We start from the raw sequence: 24,361 nt of genomic DNA, 5'->3' as shown, positions 1-24,361 counted from the left end.
TAGACAGAGAGCCAATGAAGACACCATGACTTCTTTACAAGTAAAACTGCAACAGAAATTATTTTACATTTCATTCAGGATGATTCATCTCTCAGCTTTAGTAAAACATCTGAATTTCAGGAGTCACAACTATTTAATGTTAAAATTAAGCATCTTGCACATTTCCAAACTCTTGATCATTTCCAGTTTTTAATATTCCTTCCATACATCAATCCATGCAGATAGTTACTTAAGATACTTAATGCAACAAATAATAACAGTTCCAAGTTGTACAGTGAATATACATTTGTCAAAAAAGGAGGATGGGTGTTAATATGGAGAGGGGCATATACTACAAAATAAAAGCAGACATTTTACAAAACTTGAGTGTTGCTAAACAGCTTCCAAACCATTAACACATGCCCAGATTTCCAAATGTTCAGTGTTCCAGACAAATTAAGAGACCGCTTTTAATGTTAGGTGACCAGGGTTTCCTTTCTTCCCCTTCTTCTCATATGGAAACACTTTAAAATAGACTGCTAGGCTGGAGCGCAATGTCAACACAGACAAAAATGTACAGGTATAAGACGGAATTTTAAAACCATGGCTCTAGATTTAGACCTCTGTTATTGTGCACTGTCCGTCAGGCCTTCTCGATCTCACAGTGGTATTTCCCACCCCACTGCCTGCCACTGGTCTATCCAAGGCTGGCTGATTTCCATTCAGATGTCTCTGCTGAGCAGAGGGTACAGGCAGCTGAAACTGGGCAGACAAATCCTCACTATCACTGCTAGCATCCGATTCTGTTTCCTCTACCGAGGTGTCAGTAACTGGCATCCTACCAGAAGATAGCGGTTCATGGTCTTCCTCTCCCTCACCCCTATGGCTCCTTTCAACCACACTGTCTCCATTTACTTGCAAGTTGGCAAAAGAGTTCTCTAGAGTACTGTCCTCAGGTGATGGTGTTGCAGGACTCGTCAGCTGACCATCTAGTGTAGGAAGGGGTCTAACAGTTGCTAGAGGCTGCCCAGCAGCAGCAGCACCTAGCGCTGGTATACTGTCTGCACCATCGGCAGAGCTCTCTCTTGCTAGATTGATAGCCGCAGAGTCACAGTCCAACCTAAGCCCAGCCACTCCCTTCTTTGGAATATCTATTATGTCCCGTTTTATTTTCCTGCGACGTCCATGCTCATTTCTCCTATACTGAACCATGTTCTCAAGATCTGCCACATATAAGAAACCAGCAATTAACATTTCAGTGCTCTTTTTACCTTTAGAAAAGGCATCTTCCAACTCCCTACTGGTACGTTCATCGTATTGCCACCAGCCATTTCTGCCTTCATAATACCAAGCATATTCCCCATTGCCTCTACTGGCTGCTTTGAGTTCCTCAGGCGATAGCAAAGTTGGTTTATCAAGAAAGTCCTCTGGAATCTCCTGCCGACAGAGCGCACACCGCTTTCCCAGCCAGGAAGCTCCTTTTACACACAGATAGCAGAAGACGTGTTTGCAGGGCAGACTCACAGGGTGGACACATGTTTGCAGGCAGATAGCACACTCGGGAACCATAAGAGATGGTGTTGCATTTGAACATGATTCGTTGGCCTTTTTGTTCGTTGGAAGCATATTGATTGAGTGATCAAGTTCACCACAACCAGCCATCCTACAGAGAATAAAAAAATATGTTAATTTGACGAGATATAACATCGCTTGTCTACCCTGTTTTAGAATACTGGAATAATTTAAAATGACTGAAAATGAAGCAGAACTTTCTAGACCAGGGCTAGTCAACCTTGGCTCTCTTATGACTCGTGGACTTCAACTCCCAGAATTCCTGAGCCAAGGTTGCCTACCCCTGTTCTAGACTGTGATGTATCCACTGGCAAGGAGAAAGCCGTTAGCAAATAGTTCTCGAATAACAACCAGTCATTCAAAAATGGCGCTAAGTGAGGGGTGGTTATGTTCCAGCTTCCAGTGTCCACCATCACACAATCCCAAGGTGGGCAACTGGTTTGCACTTACAACAGTTGCAGAGTTAGGCAGTAACACAATTACAATTTGCGCCCCTCCTTGCTGGCTTACTATAAGTAAAGTCAATAGGGAAGTCGGCAGGGGAAGATGGCAAGTTGCCACGATTCCCCACCTACTCACACCTGCTCTCCCACTAGGCAGCAGCTACCGCTGTGCTTACACCATGCCCCCCCCAGGTGCCCCCTCTCCCACTAGGCAGCTTTGGTCGTTGGAAGCCAGAAGATAGTGGCAAGGCGGTGCTCACTTAGCAACAGCAATGGGGGCCACAGAGATTGTCTTTGCTCTACAATGCAGTCACATGTCAAAGCGCTTTACAACCACATTGCTTAGGGAAGGAAATTTCAGCCCCAACTGCTAAGCTAATTTGAAGACTACCTGTATATTGTGGGCAGTGATACAAAAGATGGGTGGGTGGGGCCATATAAATTTGTTTAGATAAATAAGCAAATGAAAAAAAATACTTAATGCTGGCTTATGCCTTTCTTATTGGTTGACAATTTTAACTGAGAACATTTAATTGTTATTACCCAGTTACATTCATCGTTTCCTTATTTGCTTCCTCGTATGTTCACCAATTACTCAAAATCAAAACCAGCCATAGTGACGCTTGGGTTTGTCTCTTTCTGTGACAGCAAAAATTGCTCAGCTACAAGATGCAGGGTTCCTTCTGTGAGATAATATCATTCATTTACACAGGGGCTAATTTTAGTATGTGGGGGAGAAATAGAGTTCACCACAGAATGTTGAAAGCGAATTGCTAAAAAGAAATAAAACTCTTCAGTTTCTGTTTCAATGGTAGGTGAATTCAGAAAAAAAAAAGCAGGCAGAAGAAAAACATTTAACCTTTTGCTGCAAGCAGAAGCTCACCTAAATGCAAAAAGCAAGAGCTTTTAAAGCAGGAATCAACAATCTTTCAGAGGCTGCAACATGGCTACCTAACCTTTCAGTGGGAGACAAAAGGGCAGGGACATAGATGTGCAAAAGAACGGCAAGGACATCTTTTTACTTGCTTTGCCAGGATAGGGAGGAGGTAAAGGTGGCAATAAGAGCAGGAGACCTCTAAGAAGCAGACAGCTTTCAAATGCTATCTCTGAAAACTCTCCCCAAAAGAAAATAAGCAAACAAAATCTAGAAAACCATGTCACCCATTTTTGGCAACTTTGGAACACTTTGGGATTCTTTTCACATTTTTAACACAATGAGTTTTCTTCCCAGAAACTCCCTAATCCCATTCCTAACCTTCCTCTGAAAGACATTATGAAAATATGATTATTTAATACCACCAGCAAAGCTGATATTAAATTAGGTTTGGCACAACAGCGAGACCAAGATGTTCTCTCTAGCAACAAGGAGCTAAAGAGCTAAAAATACTCTTAATCACGACAAGTAAGAGTACCACTAATATTTCTTCATTTTAGATTTACAAGTTGAACAAATTCAATTTAGAATCTCAGAATGTTCTCTAATAATACAGTAATAGTGAGAACTTTTACCTGAACATTACTAAATGTATATGCTGGTGTAAAAATAGTTAATAGGTAAATTCTTTTAGATCAGACATGTCAAACACAAGGCCCGGGGGCCGGATGCGGCCCGCGAAGTGGTTTCATGTGGCCCGCGAAGCCATCTTGGAAACAGTGAGGGAACGGCTCCCACTGCCTTGGCCTTGGCCCAGGCTGGCTGGCTGGGAGCCAATGTACAATTTTGTGGTGGCCATCTATGCTGAAACGCATTCAGTCTCCCTCTGACTTTGCCCTGGTACCCATCATGAACAACCTGGCTAAGGAGAGCAAGCACAGCAGCAGCAGCCTTGAGGAGGAGGTAAGTGCAGCTGGGCGCCCGCTTGGGGAAGTGGGGCTGGGCTTGGTGCCACGGGTGCTCAAGGGCCAGGCTGGGCATTTGACCTCTGCTGCCCAGGGCTCTGGGCAGCCTGCACCACCATCCAGCCCCCCCATGTCCTGAGAGGAACAGTGAGGCTCCTCCAGTGGACCATGCCTTGGCACTTGCCCTGGTCCCACCCCCTTCTGCCAGAGACCCTCAGATCTGTCCCATTCCTGCCCAGGCCCCCACAGGCACCCTTGACACGAACGATGTAGAGCTGGTCACACCCACCCAGTAGGCCATACCTACTCCATCCACGCCCACCCAGTAGGCCGCACCCACCCTGGCCACACCCACCCGGCCCCCCAAGGGCAACTGCAATGGTGATGCGGCCCTCAATGAAATTGAGTTTGACACCCCCGTTTTAGATGATATGATTATCTATCCATTTTTACTTGAGTTATGAACTAGTTGGTCCTATTTTTCCTTATTCTAGCTAGACTGGTATTTTAGGACTTCTCAGGACCTTTCAGCATATATTACTTAAGTGGCAGCAATGCATATTTTTAAATGGTTTCGGTATTTGTATGGCTAATAATAGGCCTAGTTACACTATGGCTTGAAAAAGATTTCATCACCCTCCCATTATTTTTAGCAGATAAATGTAACCTGAAGGTGAAGTCAACATGAATTTTAAATTCAGATGAAGTAGAAATTTTATGTTTTAAATGTATGCTTTAGATAAAGGATAGACCAGATAAATGTTGTTAGTGGATAGTTCAGATAGGTAGTACTGTACTGAATTGAATTGAATAATTTATTTGGCCAAGTGTGATTAGACACAATTTGTCTCTCTGGTGCAGTAGTTTTCAGTGTACATGCAAAGCAACAGAATAATGTTAATCATCAATAAGTTAATCGTACCAATAAGAGAGGGGAGTAAAGGATAAGGATAAATTATAAAGGCAGTCCTCGATTTACAACAGTTCATTTAGTGACTGTTCAAGTGACTTGACCGTTTTTGCACACTTATAACTGTTGTAGCATTGTCGCGATCAAATGATCAAAATTCAGATGTTTCACAATTGGTTCATATTTGATAGTTGCAATGTCCCAGGGTCATACGATTACCTTTTTCAACTTTCTGACAAGCAGTCAATGATGATGCCAGATTCATTTAACAACTAACTAACTTAACAACTGCAGTGATTCACTTAATAAGTATAGCAAGAAAAGTTGTAAAATGGGACAAAATTCATTTAACAAATGTCTCAGCAACAAAAATGTTGAGCTCAATTGCAAGTCGAGGACTACCTGTAATGCAGCCATACAATGTGGCTAAGTACACATACTGTATACATCAGAGAGCACTGTGAGAATTAGGTGTTGAGCAGAGTAATGGCACGAGGGAAAAAACTGTCTCTGTGTCTAGTTATTTTGGCCTGCAGTGCCCTGTAGTCCTGCCCTGAGGAAAGGAGTTGAAACAGTTTATGTCCAGGATGTGAGGGGTCTTCAGATATCTTCTCAGCCCTCCTTCTGACCCGCGTAATATACTGGTCTGCTATGGAAGGCAGATTGCTTGCAAGTGTTCTTTTTATCCATAGGAGTCTGTACCTGGCCTGTTTGGTTGCTGTACCAAACCAACGTTATAGAAATAGAAATTCAATCTGTTAACTGAAGCTGTATTTCTCTGCATAAAGTGAGAGGTGTGTAATTTATTGGTTTTGTATATCCAATCTTATTAACGGAAGACCACGCTATATGCTGCAATTCCTGAATAGATATAAACTAGTCCCAGTGATCCATGTGCCGATAATATTTAGGTTAAACTATTATAGATACAATGCACTTAGGAATTTATTTAAAAACTGTTCAGAAGTTCCAACTATTATATAGCTGAAACTAGGACTGATAATTAGAAACATTCTTGCATCTTCTAAAATATTTCTACTGCTTAACGGTTCATTTAAATGCAATTTGCAGCACTAATCTTTGGAGACCTACACAATCTCAAACATGAAAAAGTATGTCATTCTGTATTCATTTATGAGGATTTATTTTTGCAAATTTATTGTCTTTTAAAAATTTGTATTTATTTTGCAAATTATCTGTGTGATTATATACTGAATGACAACGTATACAATAAAAGATGGTGAAATAAATGTGTAAGATGGCGAAGCAAGCTGTTCGGATTGTTTGGTTTGTCAGTTTGGAGAACAGCTAGTTTGAACATCTTTCTTGCCTTTTGTTAGAAAAAGGGATGCATATTTTGTCTTTGTGCTGAAGTTTCTAAAGTTTTCTTCATATCAAAGCTATATAGAAAAACACTATAATTCGTAATTTACATTAGAGGGCAATCTGTGGTGATGAACTTCAATAACACATTTAAAAATAAGTACAGGTGTAACTAGGACAAATACTAGAACTATTTAGTCTCCAAATACTAATCCAGTGAACAATTCTACTTCATCAAAATGAAGTGTTTTACACAAAACGTCCTTTTCCATTGGCAGGCTCTATTTTTTTCTGGAAAAAGTAGTGAGTTTGAAGTTCTAATATATATGGATGTCAACAGCCAGATCAGTTCAGGTCTGCTCCTTGCTTCCAGTTTTCAAGGACTGTTTAGCATCTGGACCTTTGTTCCAAGTCTGATTAAAACATGCAATGATGCTTTGCCTATGAAAACCTGATTCTCAGAAAAAATCCTAATTTTGGCTAGTGTGTTCCTGTGCTGAGCAATATAGCTTTAATGAGAGGAGTAATATAATTAGCCACTAGCTCACAGTGTCATAAAAAAGTCACAGATGAATCCTCAAGCCACAACACTTTTTGGGTGAAAAAACAAAACTGAACAAAATCAATCACCGCCCTGGCAGATAATAAATGCAGTGCAAACCTGAGTTCAAACAGGGCTCTCTCTCTCTCTCTCTTTGTGTGTGTGTGTGTGTATAGTGTAGTGTATCATAAATATTAGAGCTGTGCAAATCAATTAAAATTGTTAAAACATCTTGTGTGCTTTGCCATCATGTCATCCTTTGAAACATATTTTTCAATTTCCCTTTCTTGCTTACATGAGTTTTTTTGGTGCTTGCCATTCCGTGCTAATCAGACCAATAATAGTAGTTTTTCATGATCAACCAAGATAGGATAGGGGTTGCTATGTGCTTTGACATACTCTTCAATTCACATACAAAACAGTTTTCATTCATTCACAAAACTAAACCATGACTATATTCTATCCCCATCATGTTCCCTTGCATCTTGTGTGTGTGGGATTTTTAAAAATTGCAATGTTGAAGCAAGAAAATGTTTAAAAGATCGATTTTTAAAAACAGCTCTGAAAATCTTTTTTAAACAGAAGAACAAGAAAAATGTTTGAAATAAAATATTAGTTCAACATATTGATATTCTTACCTTTTCTTACTATTATTGCTATTCTTGGAACATGTTGTAAAATTAATAGGTCATCTTTAAATGTATTAATCAAAGCAGAATGTTCTGTTTTCCAATTACAAGTTTATTCTTGCATGCTGCCACAGTTCAACTGAAAAAGAATAGCAAAATAAAGTATTATTAAAACCGAAGTAGCCAATTATTTATAAATATATTTATATTTCATCTTCTATACATGTATTCACAGTGGTTTATATTTTATGGGTTATAACAAAAATGTTATGCAAGAGAAAAATTGAATAAGGAAAAATAAAAAATATCAGCAATTTCAATATTGTTTCATTATAATTAGGTTGCATGTTCACTGCACTTGACAGTTCTTGGCAGAAGCACCATTCTTTAACATTTTTACTATAACAGTACAGCAAGATACTTCAATGCCTGCATGTTTGTGAACAGAAATGTACAACATTCATGCCTTTTTAGTTTGATCATTACTATCTTTCATCTACTTTACGCTCAGCTTATTCTTTTGGAAAACACTGTAACCTATGCTAATGATTGAAATGTTTGCTGTTATGGGGTTTTTTTTGTAGTTCCTATTTTTAATAATGCTACATGTCTAAACAGCTAACTAAAAACAGTACATTTTATTTGCAATGAGAGTTACACTGAAATATATATTTTTTATTAAGGATTAAATTTTTCAATTGCCTACACAGATTTGTTAAGTGAATTTTTATTGCATAAATTAGGCTTATCTCATATGTATGAAGCTAAATAAAGTTAGGAAACTGATGGGTCTTACAGAAAGGTTAATTGTAATATATATAATTAAAAACAGCCTTGAACACTGCTTTCCATATTAAAGTCTCTTGTGTGCTACATGGAACTATTTAACGAGCATATATGTGTATGTGTTTCAAATAACTATATGAAGCAAACAAATGTAATATATTTTTTCTCTAGGTATTTCTGTTCTCAAAAAAATGCTTAACTCAAATAATCCAGTACCACTTTTATAAAATTAAAGAGGACTTCTATTAATATTTTTAATGCAGCACTTTATGTTCTTTATGTATCTTATAATTTACATTACACTTTTTTATTCAATTCTATATTATTTTCAGCACAGATAGGAGGTACAGTATTTCAAACACTTTAATATTTAGCACTTTCTCAATGATGCTTTGTCCAGTTCAATTAAATCTCTCAGTTGCTGTTTTGTTTTTCTGTCTCACATTGCTCTCTTTCTAGAATCTCTGTGCTGGAGATTCAGATCAAATTTTTTATAAAATTTCAAAGTGAAAGCAAATCATAGTTGTGAAGTTGAACAAATCAATAATGACTTGTTTAGCCAATTCCTAGTTTTTTATCCTTTTATAAATTGATGTATTATGAGATATTCAAGTAATAATTTCCAACCTGAGGTTAACAGTTTGTCAGGAAAGAAGGGTATTGGAAATAATTCATTTATTTATTAATAAGATTTATAAGGTCACCCAACTCAAACAGTGTGATCCCAAGTGGCATAAAAAGCAAATACCTCCCCAGCTCAAATCGCATTAACATTAAAATCTGTAATATGTAAAGTAATATAAGGTTGACTAAGCAACAGAACAGAACAATCAAAAGGGGACTCTCAGTAAGCTGACCACTAATGTCACATGGAAGAACCAAGTCTTAATGGCTTTTCTAAACACAAGCAAAATTGTATCAGAGATCGTTCTGGAGAACAAGGGCGACGACAGGGCATCTCCTAGGTTCCATAAAATCAAAGAAATCTTATGTAGTGCTTGACTTGCCTCCTATGTCTGTGGCTCACCAAACACTTGGCAAATCTTCCTGCTCAATATCTGAGAAAATCACCAAGCACCCTCTGCAAACCAGATGGAATCATGAAGCACTTGAGACAGACCATTTAAATCAGTCCTGCCCCACATAAATCAGGGGGAACAAACTAATTTGAATCAGGATGTGAGATGTCCACAACAAAGGGTAACGACATTTTCTTCATAGCCAAATCATTTAACATCTCTAAGGATAATATGAGATCTAATGCATGATCACTTACATGTTTTGGGGCATGTAAGTCCACAATTGTGATACATGTCATAAACCCCTAAGCTTAACCAGATCCAATCAGCAAGATCCTCATCTTCTTCCTATGACCCATTTTCATGCATAAGCACTTATTCTAATACCTCAGGAGGAGCATCCTTGATTCCCCCAAAAGATCCCTAATTATCAATGTCATCACTCTACCCTGCCCTGCCACAATATGGAGAGTGAAGGGCCCAAAACTTGGTGGTGTAAATTTCTAAGAGAAAGTGGTGCCTCCCTCATCCAATCAGATTTTGGTAATACATCCCAGTTTTGCCAGTTCATCCAACATCTGGCATTCATCATCAACACCTTGAGGCCACTTGCCCCAGCAGTCCAATAACCTGGCCCCCAGGATGGGCCTACAGGATTAGAAGAGATTGCCAATAAATTGGATTACTTTCCTTTTGGAACAGCTGCCCCTCCTCCCTCACACTACTATATAGATATTTTAATGTTGTTAATGTACTAACAAACGGTTCTAGTAACCAACTCTAACTCAGTATTATCCTATCTATGTTTTTAAAGAGATAAGAGAATATAAGCCCAACAGCTAAGTTACAAACTTGGAAATATTAAATTAAAGGGGAAATTTCGTAGTTCTTATAAGTTCATAGTTCTGTAAGGATATGGCCATCAAAGACTGGAACTAATTTGCACATTTTAATCCAGCAATAATGTGGAACTTCTATTAGCATATCTGTACTGCATAAACTAGGAAAAGGGAATACTAAAAAGAATGAACTATATTTTCTACACCTAAGGTCTGCAGTAGGCATGCAGATGCTTTCTATTTTTATTGATGTAGCTGATAATAATCTGCATTTTTTCTGGCAAGCATACAAGTGCCTAACAATATTTAGCTTTATATAACCATTTATAAAAAGATAAAGAATAACAGTAGTACAAGTGCTAAAATTGTTCCAACCTAGAGTCTGTTGAAAAGAGATGCAGCTTTACAGACCTCCTAAACAGAAGATGAGGGCCAAAGAAAACTTCCAAAGGACTACATTCTATAGCTGAGGAACAATCCAGATGAAGGTCACTTCCTTCCTTTTGGACAGACAAACCTCTGATAGTAGAGGCTTCTTCAATCATATGATTATGGATCTAGGCACTGCCATTTTTTTTGTCTTCAGCCAGTACTTACAGGCTATATAATAAATCATTTTAATAGCTTCCAGACTACAGGATAACCGTCTCCCTGTTTAGTATTTAATTAATTTGATACTTAAGCACTTATTTTCATTACAGTACCAATGGGAGCATGGTTGGGTTTGCAAACTGATATAAGCCAGTTTGTCTTATATCTATAATACTGAATAAACCACAATGGCTATGTATACCATACCTAAATCTAAAACATTATTTATAAACCACAGAGGCTGGGTTCATATCTCAAACTAAATTCAGATCAGATTATGTTTAGGTCAAGTATGTACAACCTGTGGCCTGCATGTGGCCCTGGACAGTTAGTAATGTGTCCCAAGATCATAAACTTTTAACATTATGTGATTGTTATATTATATTAATTACATTACATTACATTATTATATGCCAAAACAATTTCTCTCCACTCAATGCAGCCCAGGCAAGCCAAAAGATTGGACAACCATGGTTTAGGCAGGGTATGTACTCTGTCTACATGTCCACTGTAACCATGCATATTTAAAAAGTTATGGCAGTTTTCCCCAGCCTTCATAGCTACTTAACTACAGTCTCAACAAAGTTCAACTTTGATGCACAGTCAATGGGAAATCTGGGAGTTAATTTGACACATATATGGAGGATACCACATGCCATGGAATAGCCTAACTGATTTCTTCAGTGAATGTACGGTATATGTAAATATAAAATCAAATATGCTGTTGCATGGAGGGGAGGCAAGGGGGGGGAGTAATTCTTAAATATATTTCAAGTCATCCCTCCTTATGATGCTCTCACTTAACTTCTAGAGTCTAGACACTTAGGAGAAAATGCATTTATACTATGCTGTTAAGTATTTTGTTACTTTTACCTAACGTTTTATTGCTTAAGTTTCAAACAGCTTTTCAATTACAGCTCAACTTATGTCATACAAATACTAACAGATGCCCCTCAGTTTCTCTCAACCCAGGATGTTTCCAAATAAGTACATACATAATATTCATAAGACGGCGTTATTTCATATTGCAAATGATTTTCTAGCATTAAGATAAAAAAATATAACTGTAGCAAAGCCATAAAACCATTTTACAAAGGGATCATACTACCCTCAACGTTAAAAGCGGAATATCAAATGTTCTCGGGTAATGCAGTTCTTTGTTCTGTCCTGTTTCACTAAGGTGGTGCCAGGGACAACAGGAAAATCATGATTCCCCCCCCCCCCAACACACACACTATTCAGGTGAACAACCTCTCATCTCTTTTTAATGTGCCAACAGTAAGAAAAGCTCGGGAGATAACGCTTCTTCCAATGAAATTGCACACCGTCCATCATCCAACAAAGTTGCCAGTCTTGCTTTTCCATTATACATAATTCAGCTATCAACAAAAGCTGTTCGCCCACCAAATCCGACTCTTCTCCCCCCCCCACCCTCGCTCCAATACCGAGAGAAGAGAGTTGCAAATTCGCCCCTGCAAAGTCAAAAATTAAGACGGGCGCAGAGCGACGGGGAAAAACAACAACAACAACAACAACAACCGCTGTCCAGAGAAGCCGGAGGAAAAGAGCCCGCCCTTCCGTCCAGGTTCGCTCGGCTGGCGGGCGAGATGCAGCAACGCAGGGCAGGCTTGGACCCCCAACCAGCGACCCCCATAAACCGGGAGGGGCGGGCAAGCGGGGCAGACTGTGCGGGCCTCGGAGCGGCGGCGGCGACGACAACGACGCGGGCCTTTGTTCCGAGTCTGCCGCTGCCCGGAAGGACCAGGGAAGGGGGCCAAGGCAGAAGCGACAAGCGGCTTTCCTCGAAGGAGGCCTCGGCTGCCCCGCAGCGGTAGCCGCCTTCGCAGGAGTCCACTCCCGGGGGCCGAGCGAGGAAGACCCGTCCCCCGCGTGGAAATTTTCGCCCCCCCGGGACGGCCCTCCGCTAATCTGTCCCGCACTCACCTGCCCGCCCCCCCCCCACATCAGCTCTCCCCCCCCCCGCCAGGACTCCGGCCACTACCTCCGAACCTGCTGCTGCCGTTCGATGATTAGACTGCGCCGCCGCCGCCGCGCGCGCCCTGCCCCCACCACCCCCCCGTTTGCGTGAGGACGCGAGCAAACGTTTGAACTCGGCTTTGACGTCAGGACGCAAAGGAGGAGGGGGGAAGGCGTTGGAGGCGGAGCCGGATCGGTGCGACACTTGGAACGGGGAAGGTGGGGGGGAGGGTTCTTGGCGCGCGCTTTCTTCTCCCTCCCGCGGGAAAGCTGCCGCTCGTGCTTGCGGGAAGCCTTGATGCGATGCGACAGGTGGGAGGTGGGGGGTGGTGGAGGGGGGGGGAAAGAAAGGAAACAAAAGCCTTCTTTCTTAAATGCAGCCTTTTAGGAGATGTAATAACTTTTAATGTCAACGTCTCTGCAGGCATCGTTAAGAAGGTCCCTTGAGTTGGATAGGACCAGCCTCCAAGGAAGGATGCCTAAGTTGAAAGTTTAGTTGTGGGCATGTTGAAAGCAGACGAGCAAAGCTCTTATAACGTAATGCGTGCCGGCCTTGTTTCCCAGATCTTGTTCTTGTTTACCTGGAATATTTTGCAATAGGGGTGTCAGTTGCACATAGCCATTTCTGTATTTAGACCTTTGCGAAAGCAGGGGTCTATTTTAGGGCTGCCTGAGCTCCCAAATTATATCACAGTCGTAAGAATAAAATTTGAGTTGATGTTTGTGAGTTCATGCTAGTAAGGTACCTTGAACGATGTAAAACAAGGTCAACTCTGCAATGCTTGTGTTCAGGGACAGTTTCTCCAGGTGATGAACACTGAGAATAAATGCAGAAGAAGAATAAAAGGCTCTCAAAAGAAGCAAACGAAATTAGTACGCCATCCTTGATGAGTAGCATAGCAGTAGGGTTATATTACAACCTGAAGTTTCACAGGGTGGGAATAAAGAAAATGTAAACAAACAACTGCCACTTAGATCTGAGGGTAAAAAATGTAAGCCGGTTACCTGATAGGGAGGCCACCAGATCTGAACCAGAGAGGATCTAAGGTTGGGACTTGGCCTCAAATGTTAAATGTAGGAACTACAGCTGTAGGCAACAGTTCATTTCCGGTCATACCCTAATGCAGACATGTCAAACACAAGGCCTGGGGTCTGGATGCGGCCCACAAAGTGGTTTCATGTGGCCCGCGAAGCCATCCTGGAAACAGTGAGGGAACGGCCCCCGCTGCCTTGGCCCTGGCCGAGGCTGGCAGGGAGCCAATGTACAATTTTGTGGTGGCCATCTATGCTGAAATGCATTCAGTCTTAGCTTCACAAAGCCGTCCAGAAACAGCGAGGAACCAGCCCCTGCTGCGTTGGCCCTGCCCCCTGAGTGCATGCTGGGGAGGTGTCACCCTTTGTGAGGAATGAAGAAATGCACCATGCCTTGCCGCTTGCCTCGGTCCCACCCACTTCTGCCAGAGACCCTCAGATCTGTCCCACTCCTGCCCAGGCTCCCACAGGCACCCTTTACGCGAATGATGTAGAGCTGGCCATGCCCACCCAGTAGGCCGCACCCACCCTGGCCACACCCACCCAGCCCCCCCAAGGGCAACCGCAATGCTGATGCGGCCCTCAATGAAATTGAGTTTGACACCTCTGCCCTAATGCTTTCTTGCTGTAGACTTGCTGAGTTAAGTTGTTGAAAAGCTTAATCAAAGTTTAAATCTTTCTTTAGGGAACCTGACAATCCCCTAGAATAGGGGTGGGGAGCCTTGGCTCTTTTATGACTTGTGGAATTCAACTCCCAGAATTCCTGAGCCAGCCAGCCCTGCCCTAGAAGAAAGGACACCTGAGGACATAGAAAACCTCCAAATGGCCCCAACTACTCTCTAAAACAGGGGTGTGAATCACGTGATGTTGCAAGTTTGACACCCCTGCTCTAAAAGAATGCACATGACCAGCTGTCTGCCAGGAATATAAATCCTTCCATTCCCCACCAGAGCTGAAGAAGCTTCTTGGATGAGAAGCGAAACGTCTTCAAAGAAAAACAAGAAAGTTCAGTTGCCTCCTGAAAAAGCATTTTTGGGACAATTATGACCTGGATGACTGAAAATCTCCATAGACACTCTAGAAGAAAGTATGGGTTTATTAACCCCTGAATCTGCTAAGAAGTGAGGGGGCTTTCTATTGGAGAAGAGTTCTGATGAGTTGAATTTCTCATTTGATTTTGCAATTTTATTCATCGATTCCTGTATTAGAAGATGTCAAGAGAAAAACTGGGCATTTTAATGAAATGCTGTAAGATTTTAAATAAACTACTCCCTGCTTTTCCAAATTGATCTCCCTCCCTCCCTCATCATATTTCCCCTTGGTGTCTCACAATTACTTTAGCTGCCATAGTTACAGATATAATTTGGTAGCACAGCTTTTGAGTCACGTTGATAATTGTTGATGTGCCAAGGAGAGGCAACTTAAATAGTTATCTATCATACAAACTCTTAGGGAAAAATAGAGCTGCATTGTTAAGAGAATGAATATTTAAAATGTGTAATGGAATAAGGTGCATATATTTAAAATTAGCTCTTTTCTGTGGCCTAAAGATAATGTTTCAAGTAATCTTCATTAGTAAATGCAAAGTAAAAAAGCTGTACATTTTCAGAACCTGGTTGCCTTACCAATAAAGAAGAACATTTGTAGCTTAGGGTTGAAATGTGCTCTCTACACCAAGCACTGATAATGTTACCTAGTTTGGGTAATGAAATGTCTGCAAGGAAATAACCAAACTCAGAGAGCACCAAGGACTCCCCCGATTGCATTAAATAGTGTTTTAATTATGAAAATACAGCATCTACCAAAATGTCACAAACATTTACTTGACTTATCTACTGTACAATAAATAGTAGCATTGACACAAATGATTATTCCGATGTTACTAGGAAGGAACTTCTCTGCCACTGCAACAAATCAAAGAAGGAAAGTTCTAAAATTGCTTTTTATAGTCTTTTCAAAGACTATAGATTCCTGTGAGAAATTGTCTTTGTGACCCAAGCTGTATCTTAATTAGGCTGCTGCCATGTCCGTTATCAGTCTGACTTTTTTTTGCAAATATGATGTCATCACTCTGGTAGAAATTGTAACTGCATCCAAAATTAAAATTGTTTTTGTTTCTACAGGCATTCTCCACTCCTATATGGTTTAGTTGTTTACCAATCAGATTTTTGTTTTGCTCTCAGTATCAGAACCACAGAATTAAATACCACTATAGCAAAAATTTTAATTAAACAAATAATACTGTATCAATTTGAGCTTAATATTCATATAACTCTTTTCTCATAATAAATTTGGCAACTGACTATGATTTTGTCTCATCTACATTAATAATAATAATAATAATAATAATAATAATAATAATAATAATAATAATAATAATAATAATAATAATAATAATAATAAAGTTGGAAGGGACCTCGGAGGTCATTTAGTCCAACCTCCTGCTCAGGCAGGAAACCCTATACCATTTCGGACAAATGGCTGTCCAGTTTCTTCTTAAAAACTTCCAGTGTTGGCGCATTCACCGCTTCTGGAGGCAGGTTGTTCCACTGGTTAATTGTTCTAACTGTCAGGAAGTTTCTCCTTAGTTCTAGGTTGCTTCTGACAATATTTACAAAAATATCCATTAACATTTGTTTTAAGTATCTTTTTTGCAATTCAGATGTCAGTACTCTTGTCTTTTACACATCTTTATTTGACTTGTAATTCAAGTTATATTTGCAGTCAGATGTTTCCAGGCAAAATATTAATGAGCAAATAGTAATAAAAAAGAAAAATGTTGATGGTGTATGTCTAAATTTAGACTTCAGCTTACTACCAGTAATTTGCTGATGAATCACTGATTTGTATTATAGAATTAGTAGTGGTACAGATTTTTTTGGTTGTTGGTTGATTTGTTCCTAAGATACATGAGATATCAAAAAACTAGAACAATTCTGGTTTGTAGATATAGTGCCTTGCTGAGGAAGCTTGTCCTTTTGTATTAAACTTCACATATTTCTAAGTGATGAGAAAAAAATCTTCAAAATTTATGTGAATATAATTATAGTTAAAAGAACACGGACAGAATTTGTAAAAATATCTTCAGTGAAAAGCAGCATGAAGATCAGAAGAGATTGCACATAATGGCAACCTGTGGTTCTTGGCCATTCTGTCTATACTGTGGAATCATAGCACAGACAAAATGCTTCAACCTCAAAGTGCTATTTCACATATTCCAGGCTTGAAATAAGGCATGTTCAGAGAGTTTTCTTGTACAGTTGGGACAAAATGCGGTTTTGTTTCATCTCTGAACAAAACCCAGCTCTTTCAAGCAGCACCATTCCAACTGTTCCAAGTGCTATGATTTGTAGGTTGTTGTGTTATTTTCCCCCCAAACCTATCCAGTCTGGTCAGTACATCCGCAGTAGCAGATTGCTGCTGTTAGTTATAGAATTCTGGGGAAAACCTCAGTTACTTAAGTGCATGGCTGAGGGTACTATTGTGGGTCATGTGTCGAGCCCTGCGAAGCCGACTGGGCCGAGAGCAGGGACGCCACCAGCTACTCCCGCCGCCCACCGTCAACGCCACGTGTGCCTTACCAGCCAGCAGAATGGCAGGGCGTCAGGACGTCCTGACAGCAGCTTTGCTGCTGAAGAAAGAGGACCAGGACTTCTGAAATTGATTGCCCAGTGCCCACTTGCTACTCTTAAGTGTGTAAGCTGGAAAGACCATTACTAGTACTCTGTTGAAATGCTGTGAGAATGGTTTGCTGAACATCACAGTATGAAATCTCTTTGTGCTTTCATCTTGTTCCCTATTGTTGATTTTCAGATGCATTTAAACATGAATATAATTATGGTTTTTTGGTTGATTTGTTGAATGTTAGCTGTAGTTGATGAGCCTTCAGAATGCATTTAATCACTGATATTGTAGGCAGACCCTGACTGAATAGTACTTTGTTATGTAATAAGTGTAACAATTCAGGGAGTTAGCCATGCACAGAGGCGTAGTGTGGGGGGTGCAGGGGGGCCCGGCCGCACCGGGCGCAACATCTGGGGGGGCGCGCTCGCACTGGCAGCTCTCTGCCCCTGCCTGTGCGAATCCGAGCCGAGCCGCCGGGTCGCCGCCCACTGTGGAGGGGGGGCGCAAATTACTTGCCTTGCCCCGGGTGCTGACAACCCACGCTACGCCACTGGCCATGCAATAATACATCGGCACACCTTTTGGGAGGAAAGTAGTTTCTTTGTTTTACACAATGTTAGGTACAGCAAAGAGCATAGTAGTTGCTAGATTGCACCCCCCCCCCCCAAAAAAAGATATGGCAGATATGTGACTTCAGTTTAGTACGAAGGAAGATTAGGGCCCGTATTCACTGCTGTCAGCTCACAGGAAAGTTGATTGTTTAAAAACATAAAAACTGTTGGAAACAATGAGAGTTTGACTAAGACTTAAAAGCTGCTTCCAGTATTCAGGCCAGAAAGTGGTCATTGAAAAGACAGATTTTTATGATTAGTAAAGAGAAAAATGTTAATTTGATTACTTGAGATTTATAGTTTATTTTAAGAATTGAAAAGAAAAATCCAGAAGGTTTTCTGGCAACAGATTCTAATTTTTAATGTCATCATCCATCATCATCATCCATCATCATCAATCATTATCATCATGTTTCATTTCTTTGGCCATTTTCCCATAAATTGGGTACAAAGAAATAATCAGCATACATTTTTACCCTATGTATTCTTCTGGTGAAAAATAACAAAGCAAGGGAGTTGTTTGGATTTCCTGTTATCTTTTATGGTGTGTGTGTGTGTAAAGAAAGAAACAGAGCGCCACAGAGAACAAATTTTGTGTAGTAGTTAAGGTGCTGGTCTAGAAACCAGGAGACTGAGTTCTTTTTCCACCTTAGGGACATTAACAAAAAATAAATGGGTGATTTTTGGCCAGATATTTTTTCTCAACTCAACTTGAAGGAGTAATATACATGTTTATATATGTTTGTGAATTACTTATACAGTAATAAAGATGGGATTATAAAAAATCAATTTTAATAAAAATCTAATCTGGCAATGCTGTTGAAAATCAGCTGAGGATTATGATTATGAAGATCAGTATGAAAGGTTTTCTTTGTGTTGAGTTTTGGTCTACTTACCTGCCTCCTTTATACTGAAAAACTGACACCTTAGTTTAAACATACTTTGCTATGAAAGAAGAAATATGTCTTTTATACTATATCAATTTATGGATAAACTGAGGATCTTAGATGCCAAAATACACTTAAAGCAATACTTTTTAAAAAGTATACATGTTTCCTGTATGTATTATAAGTCATCTGAGGATAACCAGACCCTCAGATTTTTAATCCAAATACGACAAAAATGTGTCGACTTCTCCACAGACGATGCATTTTTCATCATATTTCAGTTAAAAATTCAAGGATTGGCTTATCCATGAATAGACTTAGATGAAAGTATGCATGGTAAAATAGTAAATTAGCAAAAACATTTTTTTATTCTGCCATACATAGAGTTGTTCTTTTGTGTTGGTACAGTAGCAGGTGCATTGCAAAATGCGAAAGAGTGGGGCCTTAAGTTTTCCAGATTGTATAAACTCTAAATTTGAAGATATAATTCTCAAATCTGCCCCTTCTTTAATTCCCCCCATTTTAAAAAGGCTCTGTTTTCTTTGTCTTTCAACACTGTAATCACCATCTTTACCATTTTATGGAGAAACAAATAGAACACCAATTTTTACAAACACGTTTTATTACAGTGCTGCAAAGCATTAAAGCATTCATAAGGGGTCCTTGCTTACAGTCACTCGTGCCTTTTCTCCCATTTGGATTACTGCAATGTATTCTACGCAGGGCTGCTCTTGAAGATAATTTGGTTCAGAAATTAGTGGCACATAGTTTTGGGTGTTCCATGGTTCACGAGTTATGTCACTACTGTGTGAGCTGTACTGGCTCCCAGTTGCTTTCCAGGTGCAATTCAAAGTGCCAGTTTTCTTAATCACCTTTAAAGCCCTACATGGCACATGGGACCATCTCTCCATCTCATCCATCCTACTAGGTTAAATAGGGTGGGTGAACTCCCTTAAATGTTGTCATCTCGTGTGATCTTGGAGGTACTAAGCTCTAGCCACTCCAGCTCTTCCTACCTGACATCTGATGTATCCCTACTCTTTTAGGCTTCTGGAAGGTCATGAAAACCTGGCTCTTCTCCCAGGCCTTGGGCTTAGACGAGAGTTGAGCTGGCAGGCTCTTTGGTCTTTTACATTGACTTTGCAATTCCCCCTGTATTGCTCTTTTCATTGGTTCCGTTACTATCTCCTGTCTTATGCTAATGGTTTTGATTGGATTTGATTTTTTCTAATTTATATGTCCACTTCATCCTCTACATCAGTGGTTCTCAACCTGTGGGTCGGGACCCCTTTGGGGGGGTCGAACGACCCTTTCACAGGGGTCGCCTAAGACCATCTGAAAACACATATTTCCAATGGTCTTAGGAACCGAGACACCGCTCCTCTATCTCCTTTCCCTCCTCTTCCTCCTCCCCTTCTTCCTCCTGCTGCCCCCCAGGCGGCTTGGATGGGCGCCGGGACAAGCTGGATGGGGGGTTGGGGGTCACCACAACATGAGGAACTGTATTAAAGGGTCGCAGCATTAGGAAGATTGAGAACCACTGCTCTACATGGTACTACATGCTTTATGTTCCTGTTCTTTGCTATTTTTTTCCCTGTAGACCTCTCTTTGTCCTTGACCACTGGACTTTTAGTTTGTTTGCTTATCTGTCCATATCATTATTTCATATATCACTGCAGGTCAGTGGGTTGGCTTGAGAGTTCCAGTGCCCATGGAAATCTGAAATTTATGGCTGCTGCATGAATTTTCAAAATCATTTCATAAAGATTTTGTTACTAAATCACTAATGGGCTAACTTCCATGAACATGTCTAATTATTTTTTTAAAAAATATATGCAGATATAAAAAGCAGAGGGCATTTTAAAAATAAAACAAACCTCCTTATTAAGTTGTTAAAACATATTTGCACTCTGTAGAAAATAATTATAAAACATGGTATTTCTAAAAAAAAATAAAAAGAGTTGGATGAAATCTTTTGGTTACCAAACTAAATCTTGAAATCCTAATTAGAAATGGCAATTTCAGTCTCTAGAATCCTATATAACATTTCAGATGTCTAGTGACATAAAAGCCTGAGAATTTTGTGCAAAGGGAATCAAAGGCAGGTTAGCAAAGTCAGCAAGAAGCAAGGCATCCAAGACTTTCTTTTCAAGAATTGCCAACAATGACTATTATGAAAAAGGGTCCAGGGCTACTTGGTCCATTCATTTCCTTGACATTCCACTGGCTCTTATTTTTTAAAAGTAATAGTGTGACATGTAACCATGACAATGATGTTTTGCCAGTCATATTGGTTATAATTAAAATGAGAAACATCTGTGGCTGTTTCTGAGGTTGTTTTCAAGCCCTCTGTCTCTTTGTAACATTGATTCAGTGGGACTAATTAGGATGCACTCATGCATATGCAGTATGTTGCACAATAGGACATGAAACCTTAATTAGTTTTTCCCTCTCTGCACTCACTGTATCAATATATCATGAAGAATTCATCTTGGGCATTGATAGAAATGGATTGCTGTCCATTAGCCTGTCCTTAATAGGCTGTAATTGTTTTGTCCTTATATCCTTAACTAATCTGTATTCGGCGATAATGATGAAATATGATGATTTTGGCACTAATGTATTGTTTCTAGGGCATAACGACAAAGTAGAATTCTGTCCTTGTATTTGGCATGCTGTTTGCCATAAAGCTTGGGACACAGAATGCTGTCTTTGGAAGCCAGTCACGTTTAAGGTTTCAATTTCCAATTGGCTTTGTATTCCTTTGGCTTTGCGGCTGATCTAAGTTGGCAAAATTAATAACATATAACCTTTTGAGGTCTCATATATGGCCTAAAATTGCAGAATCTATAATAGCTGGTTTCTTTGGGAACTAATAATGAAGATCTGCTGTTGTATGAGGCACAACTGGTCTGATGACGTGAGACTTTGCCTCTCCTGTGCATGGGGCCAATGGGTAAAAATATGTGGGAAGCTGAACATTTCCTGCATTAAGCCCTTTTAATGGCAGTTGGTTCATACAGATAATATGGCAAAATTAGCACAATTAACATTTGAATCAGCTTATTTTTAATCACATCATCTTGGTTGTAATTGGTTTTGATATTTTTCATTTCTCCTTTATCTCTTCCTTTCCACTGTTGTTGGAATTACAAATGATATGGCATCAGAAGAATTTTTAATCAGTAGATTAGGGCACACAAGTTAGGCATTATTTAATGGAGGCTTACATAGCATAAGTCTTCATATGTCAAAGCATAATTCCCTTTGCAGAATATAACAAGAAAAAAGAAAAAAAAATCTGATGCCATAACATAATTTCAACAACAGTGGAATGATGGAGGTAAAGAGCATTAATATCTGTTCCTATATATTTTAAGTACCAGCTCCAATTCCACAGTGTTGCATGAATAGATAGAAATGGAAGTAGTTATCAAAATAATGTATTACTCCTTATGTCTACAGTGTCACAAACACTGATTCACATATTAATTTGGAGACATACAAACTTCCTCTGTCAATCATAATTCCCAAATTATAGGATAATCAATTCTGAAAAACAAAACACCACAACAAATTTGCTGTCATTCTTCACATGCTTTAGGGGTCTCAACACGTTGCTGAACTGCAACATCCAGCTTCCCTAGGAAGTATTGTGAATGACAACAATTATAAAATATTCCTTGGAAAATTAAATTCTTCATGGTATTTTGTTTTTCAAATTTGATTGTGCTACTATATTAAGAATTAGAAGAATATGTTGATGCAGATAATTATTTCCATTTCTAATTACCCGTACAATAATGTAGAAGTGGAGCTGGCACTTTAAATGTATGGGAACAGATATTAATGCTCTTTTAAAAATCTTTACAGAGTTTTAGCTTGGATTGGGGAAACTGTAGGCTTTGTGGATTTTCTAGCACTCCCTCCTGTCCCCAGTCTGTACAACAAACCAAGGTAGTGCCATCACAATTTGGTAGCTAAGGAGTGGCACAGCTTTGACAGTTTTAGCACACCTATACAGGTTTTTAAAAATCCTACTAAAAATGGAGGAAATGGACTAAAAATACTGGTATTCCCCTCTCCCCAGTAATAGCATTGCTATTCTGCCTGTGTGGCCTTGAGTGGGGGAAATAATTACAAAAGGACTGTAACATACAAATATTTCTTATTATTGTTTAAATCAGTAGCTTTCAAGTTTGTACACGCCTCTACTCTAGGGAATTAGCACAGTTGCCATAAGTGAGATAGAAGAAACAATTGTTAGTTACTAGAAAATGCCCAATCCTATGAAAAAGCAACATTGAGATGATTAAAATTAAGATTTTAATACATGTTTATAATAATAATATTACTTTTATGCCCATTTTCCAATTACAGACATTGCAGCTGGGATTTCTCTTGAGATGTAGACTCTTTGGTAACGCTAACCTTATGATAACCTGTTAATGGAGATTCTCAGTCATGGTTGTCTCAAAGATGCTTTTTCAAAAGGCAACCGGACTATGTTTTTTTTTCCCTTGAGGAGGATTTTTCACCCCTCATGCAAGAGCTTCTTCAGTTCTGACAGAACTGAAGAAACTTCTTGGATGAGAGGCGAAATGTCTTCCTTAAGAAAAAAAACATAGTCTAGTTGCCTTTTGGAAAAGCACCTTTGAGACATTTATGATACCATGATATTTTTTTTGCACCCAAGGCATACATTAATCAACAGTGTTCTGTCTCCTGTGATACCTTGCTATTAATTAACAAATGCAGCCAGGGGCAATGGCAGTGTGATCATTGACATCACTTGTAAGAAATCTTTTTGCACTTCTTTTTAGAAATTGTTAATCATAATCGTCATTAGTTCATGCCAAGGCAACTATCTCATCTCCTATATGAGAAGCATAAATCACATACTGAAAATGAAGAATGGATATGATTTTCTGAGTCAGGTGGCTAAATGTTGGGATCCAGCCAAGCTATAAAATCTCATTCACATTTACCATTTCAGGGCAAGGATAAGAAAAAGCCAAGTCCTAATTATCATAGTGAACTCATTCAGTTTCAAGACTAAGTTAATTTAACTAGGAGATTACTTGTATTTAATAATATGGAAGCCAAATATCGGGTAATTTCCAAAGCCACTTGACCTTCATACTAAAACTGAAGTAGGAAGAAAAAGGAACGTGGATATCCAAATCAACTGTATCATTATTATAGTCAGCAATATAGTTTTTGAAACAAGATACTGTAACTTGAAGTGAAATCTCTAGAGTAGGTGCTAGTTTTTTTATACAGTTGAAAACATGATTAGATTAAAAAGGAACTGTTGACATTTCATTAAACAACACTGCAAAATCTGACCAAGATCAAGAGAAATCCTGGTTAGCTTTTAGTTGTCAGAACACAATTGATTTGCTCTATTCAAAAACAATTTCCTAGCTGCTGGCCTATTATCTTGTGAGGAAAAATAAATAAATGGCCTTTCACAAAATAAAATAGTATTAAAATTAATCAATTGAAATTAATTTTCCTAATTTGTGATATTCTGAGAATTGTTCTGCCCATAGCTTGTTTAGGGTTCTTTCTCATGGTTGAATTGAAGTGTAACCCATCTATCTTTGTACTGGCATACAATCTGCTGTCCTTAGTAGCAATTCCTATTTTGATACAGGCGTGATGCCAACAAATGAAACTGTCATTATTGGACAGGAATAACGCCCAGATAGTCAGTAGGGTCTGAGGGAGAAACTCGGGACTGGCCTACCTTGACA

General features: G+C 39.4%; 1 protein-coding gene across 1 annotated transcript; it reads right to left on the bottom strand.

The window, feature by feature from the left end:
- Positions 1-12,507, bottom strand: RNF146 (ring finger protein 146). The gene is made up of 3 exons (XM_015816233.1): positions 12,474-12,507; positions 7,246-7,375; positions 1-1,642 (listed from the first exon to the last, which is right to left on the bottom strand). The coding sequence occupies exon 3, from the start codon at positions 1,639-1,641 to the stop codon at positions 595-597; it is 1,047 nt and encodes a 348-aa protein (XP_015671719.1). The 5' UTR covers position 1,642; positions 7,246-7,375; positions 12,474-12,507; the 3' UTR covers positions 1-594.
- Positions 12,508-24,361: the final 11,854 nt, after the last annotated feature.

Source organism: Protobothrops mucrosquamatus, unplaced genomic scaffold, assembly GCF_001527695.2.
Source record: "Protobothrops mucrosquamatus isolate PMUCROS unplaced genomic scaffold, P.Mucros_1.0 scaffold416, whole genome shotgun sequence".
Lineage (NCBI taxonomy): Eukaryota > Metazoa > Chordata > Lepidosauria > Squamata > Viperidae > Protobothrops > Protobothrops mucrosquamatus.
This window is presented reverse-complemented; position numbering and strand designations above follow the sequence as displayed.

Excerpts from the sequence above, each read along its gene's own strand:
- RNF146 (XM_015816233.1), bottom strand. The coding sequence starts at position 1,641 with ATGGCTGGTTGTGGTGAACTTGATCACTCAATCAATATGCTTCCAACG.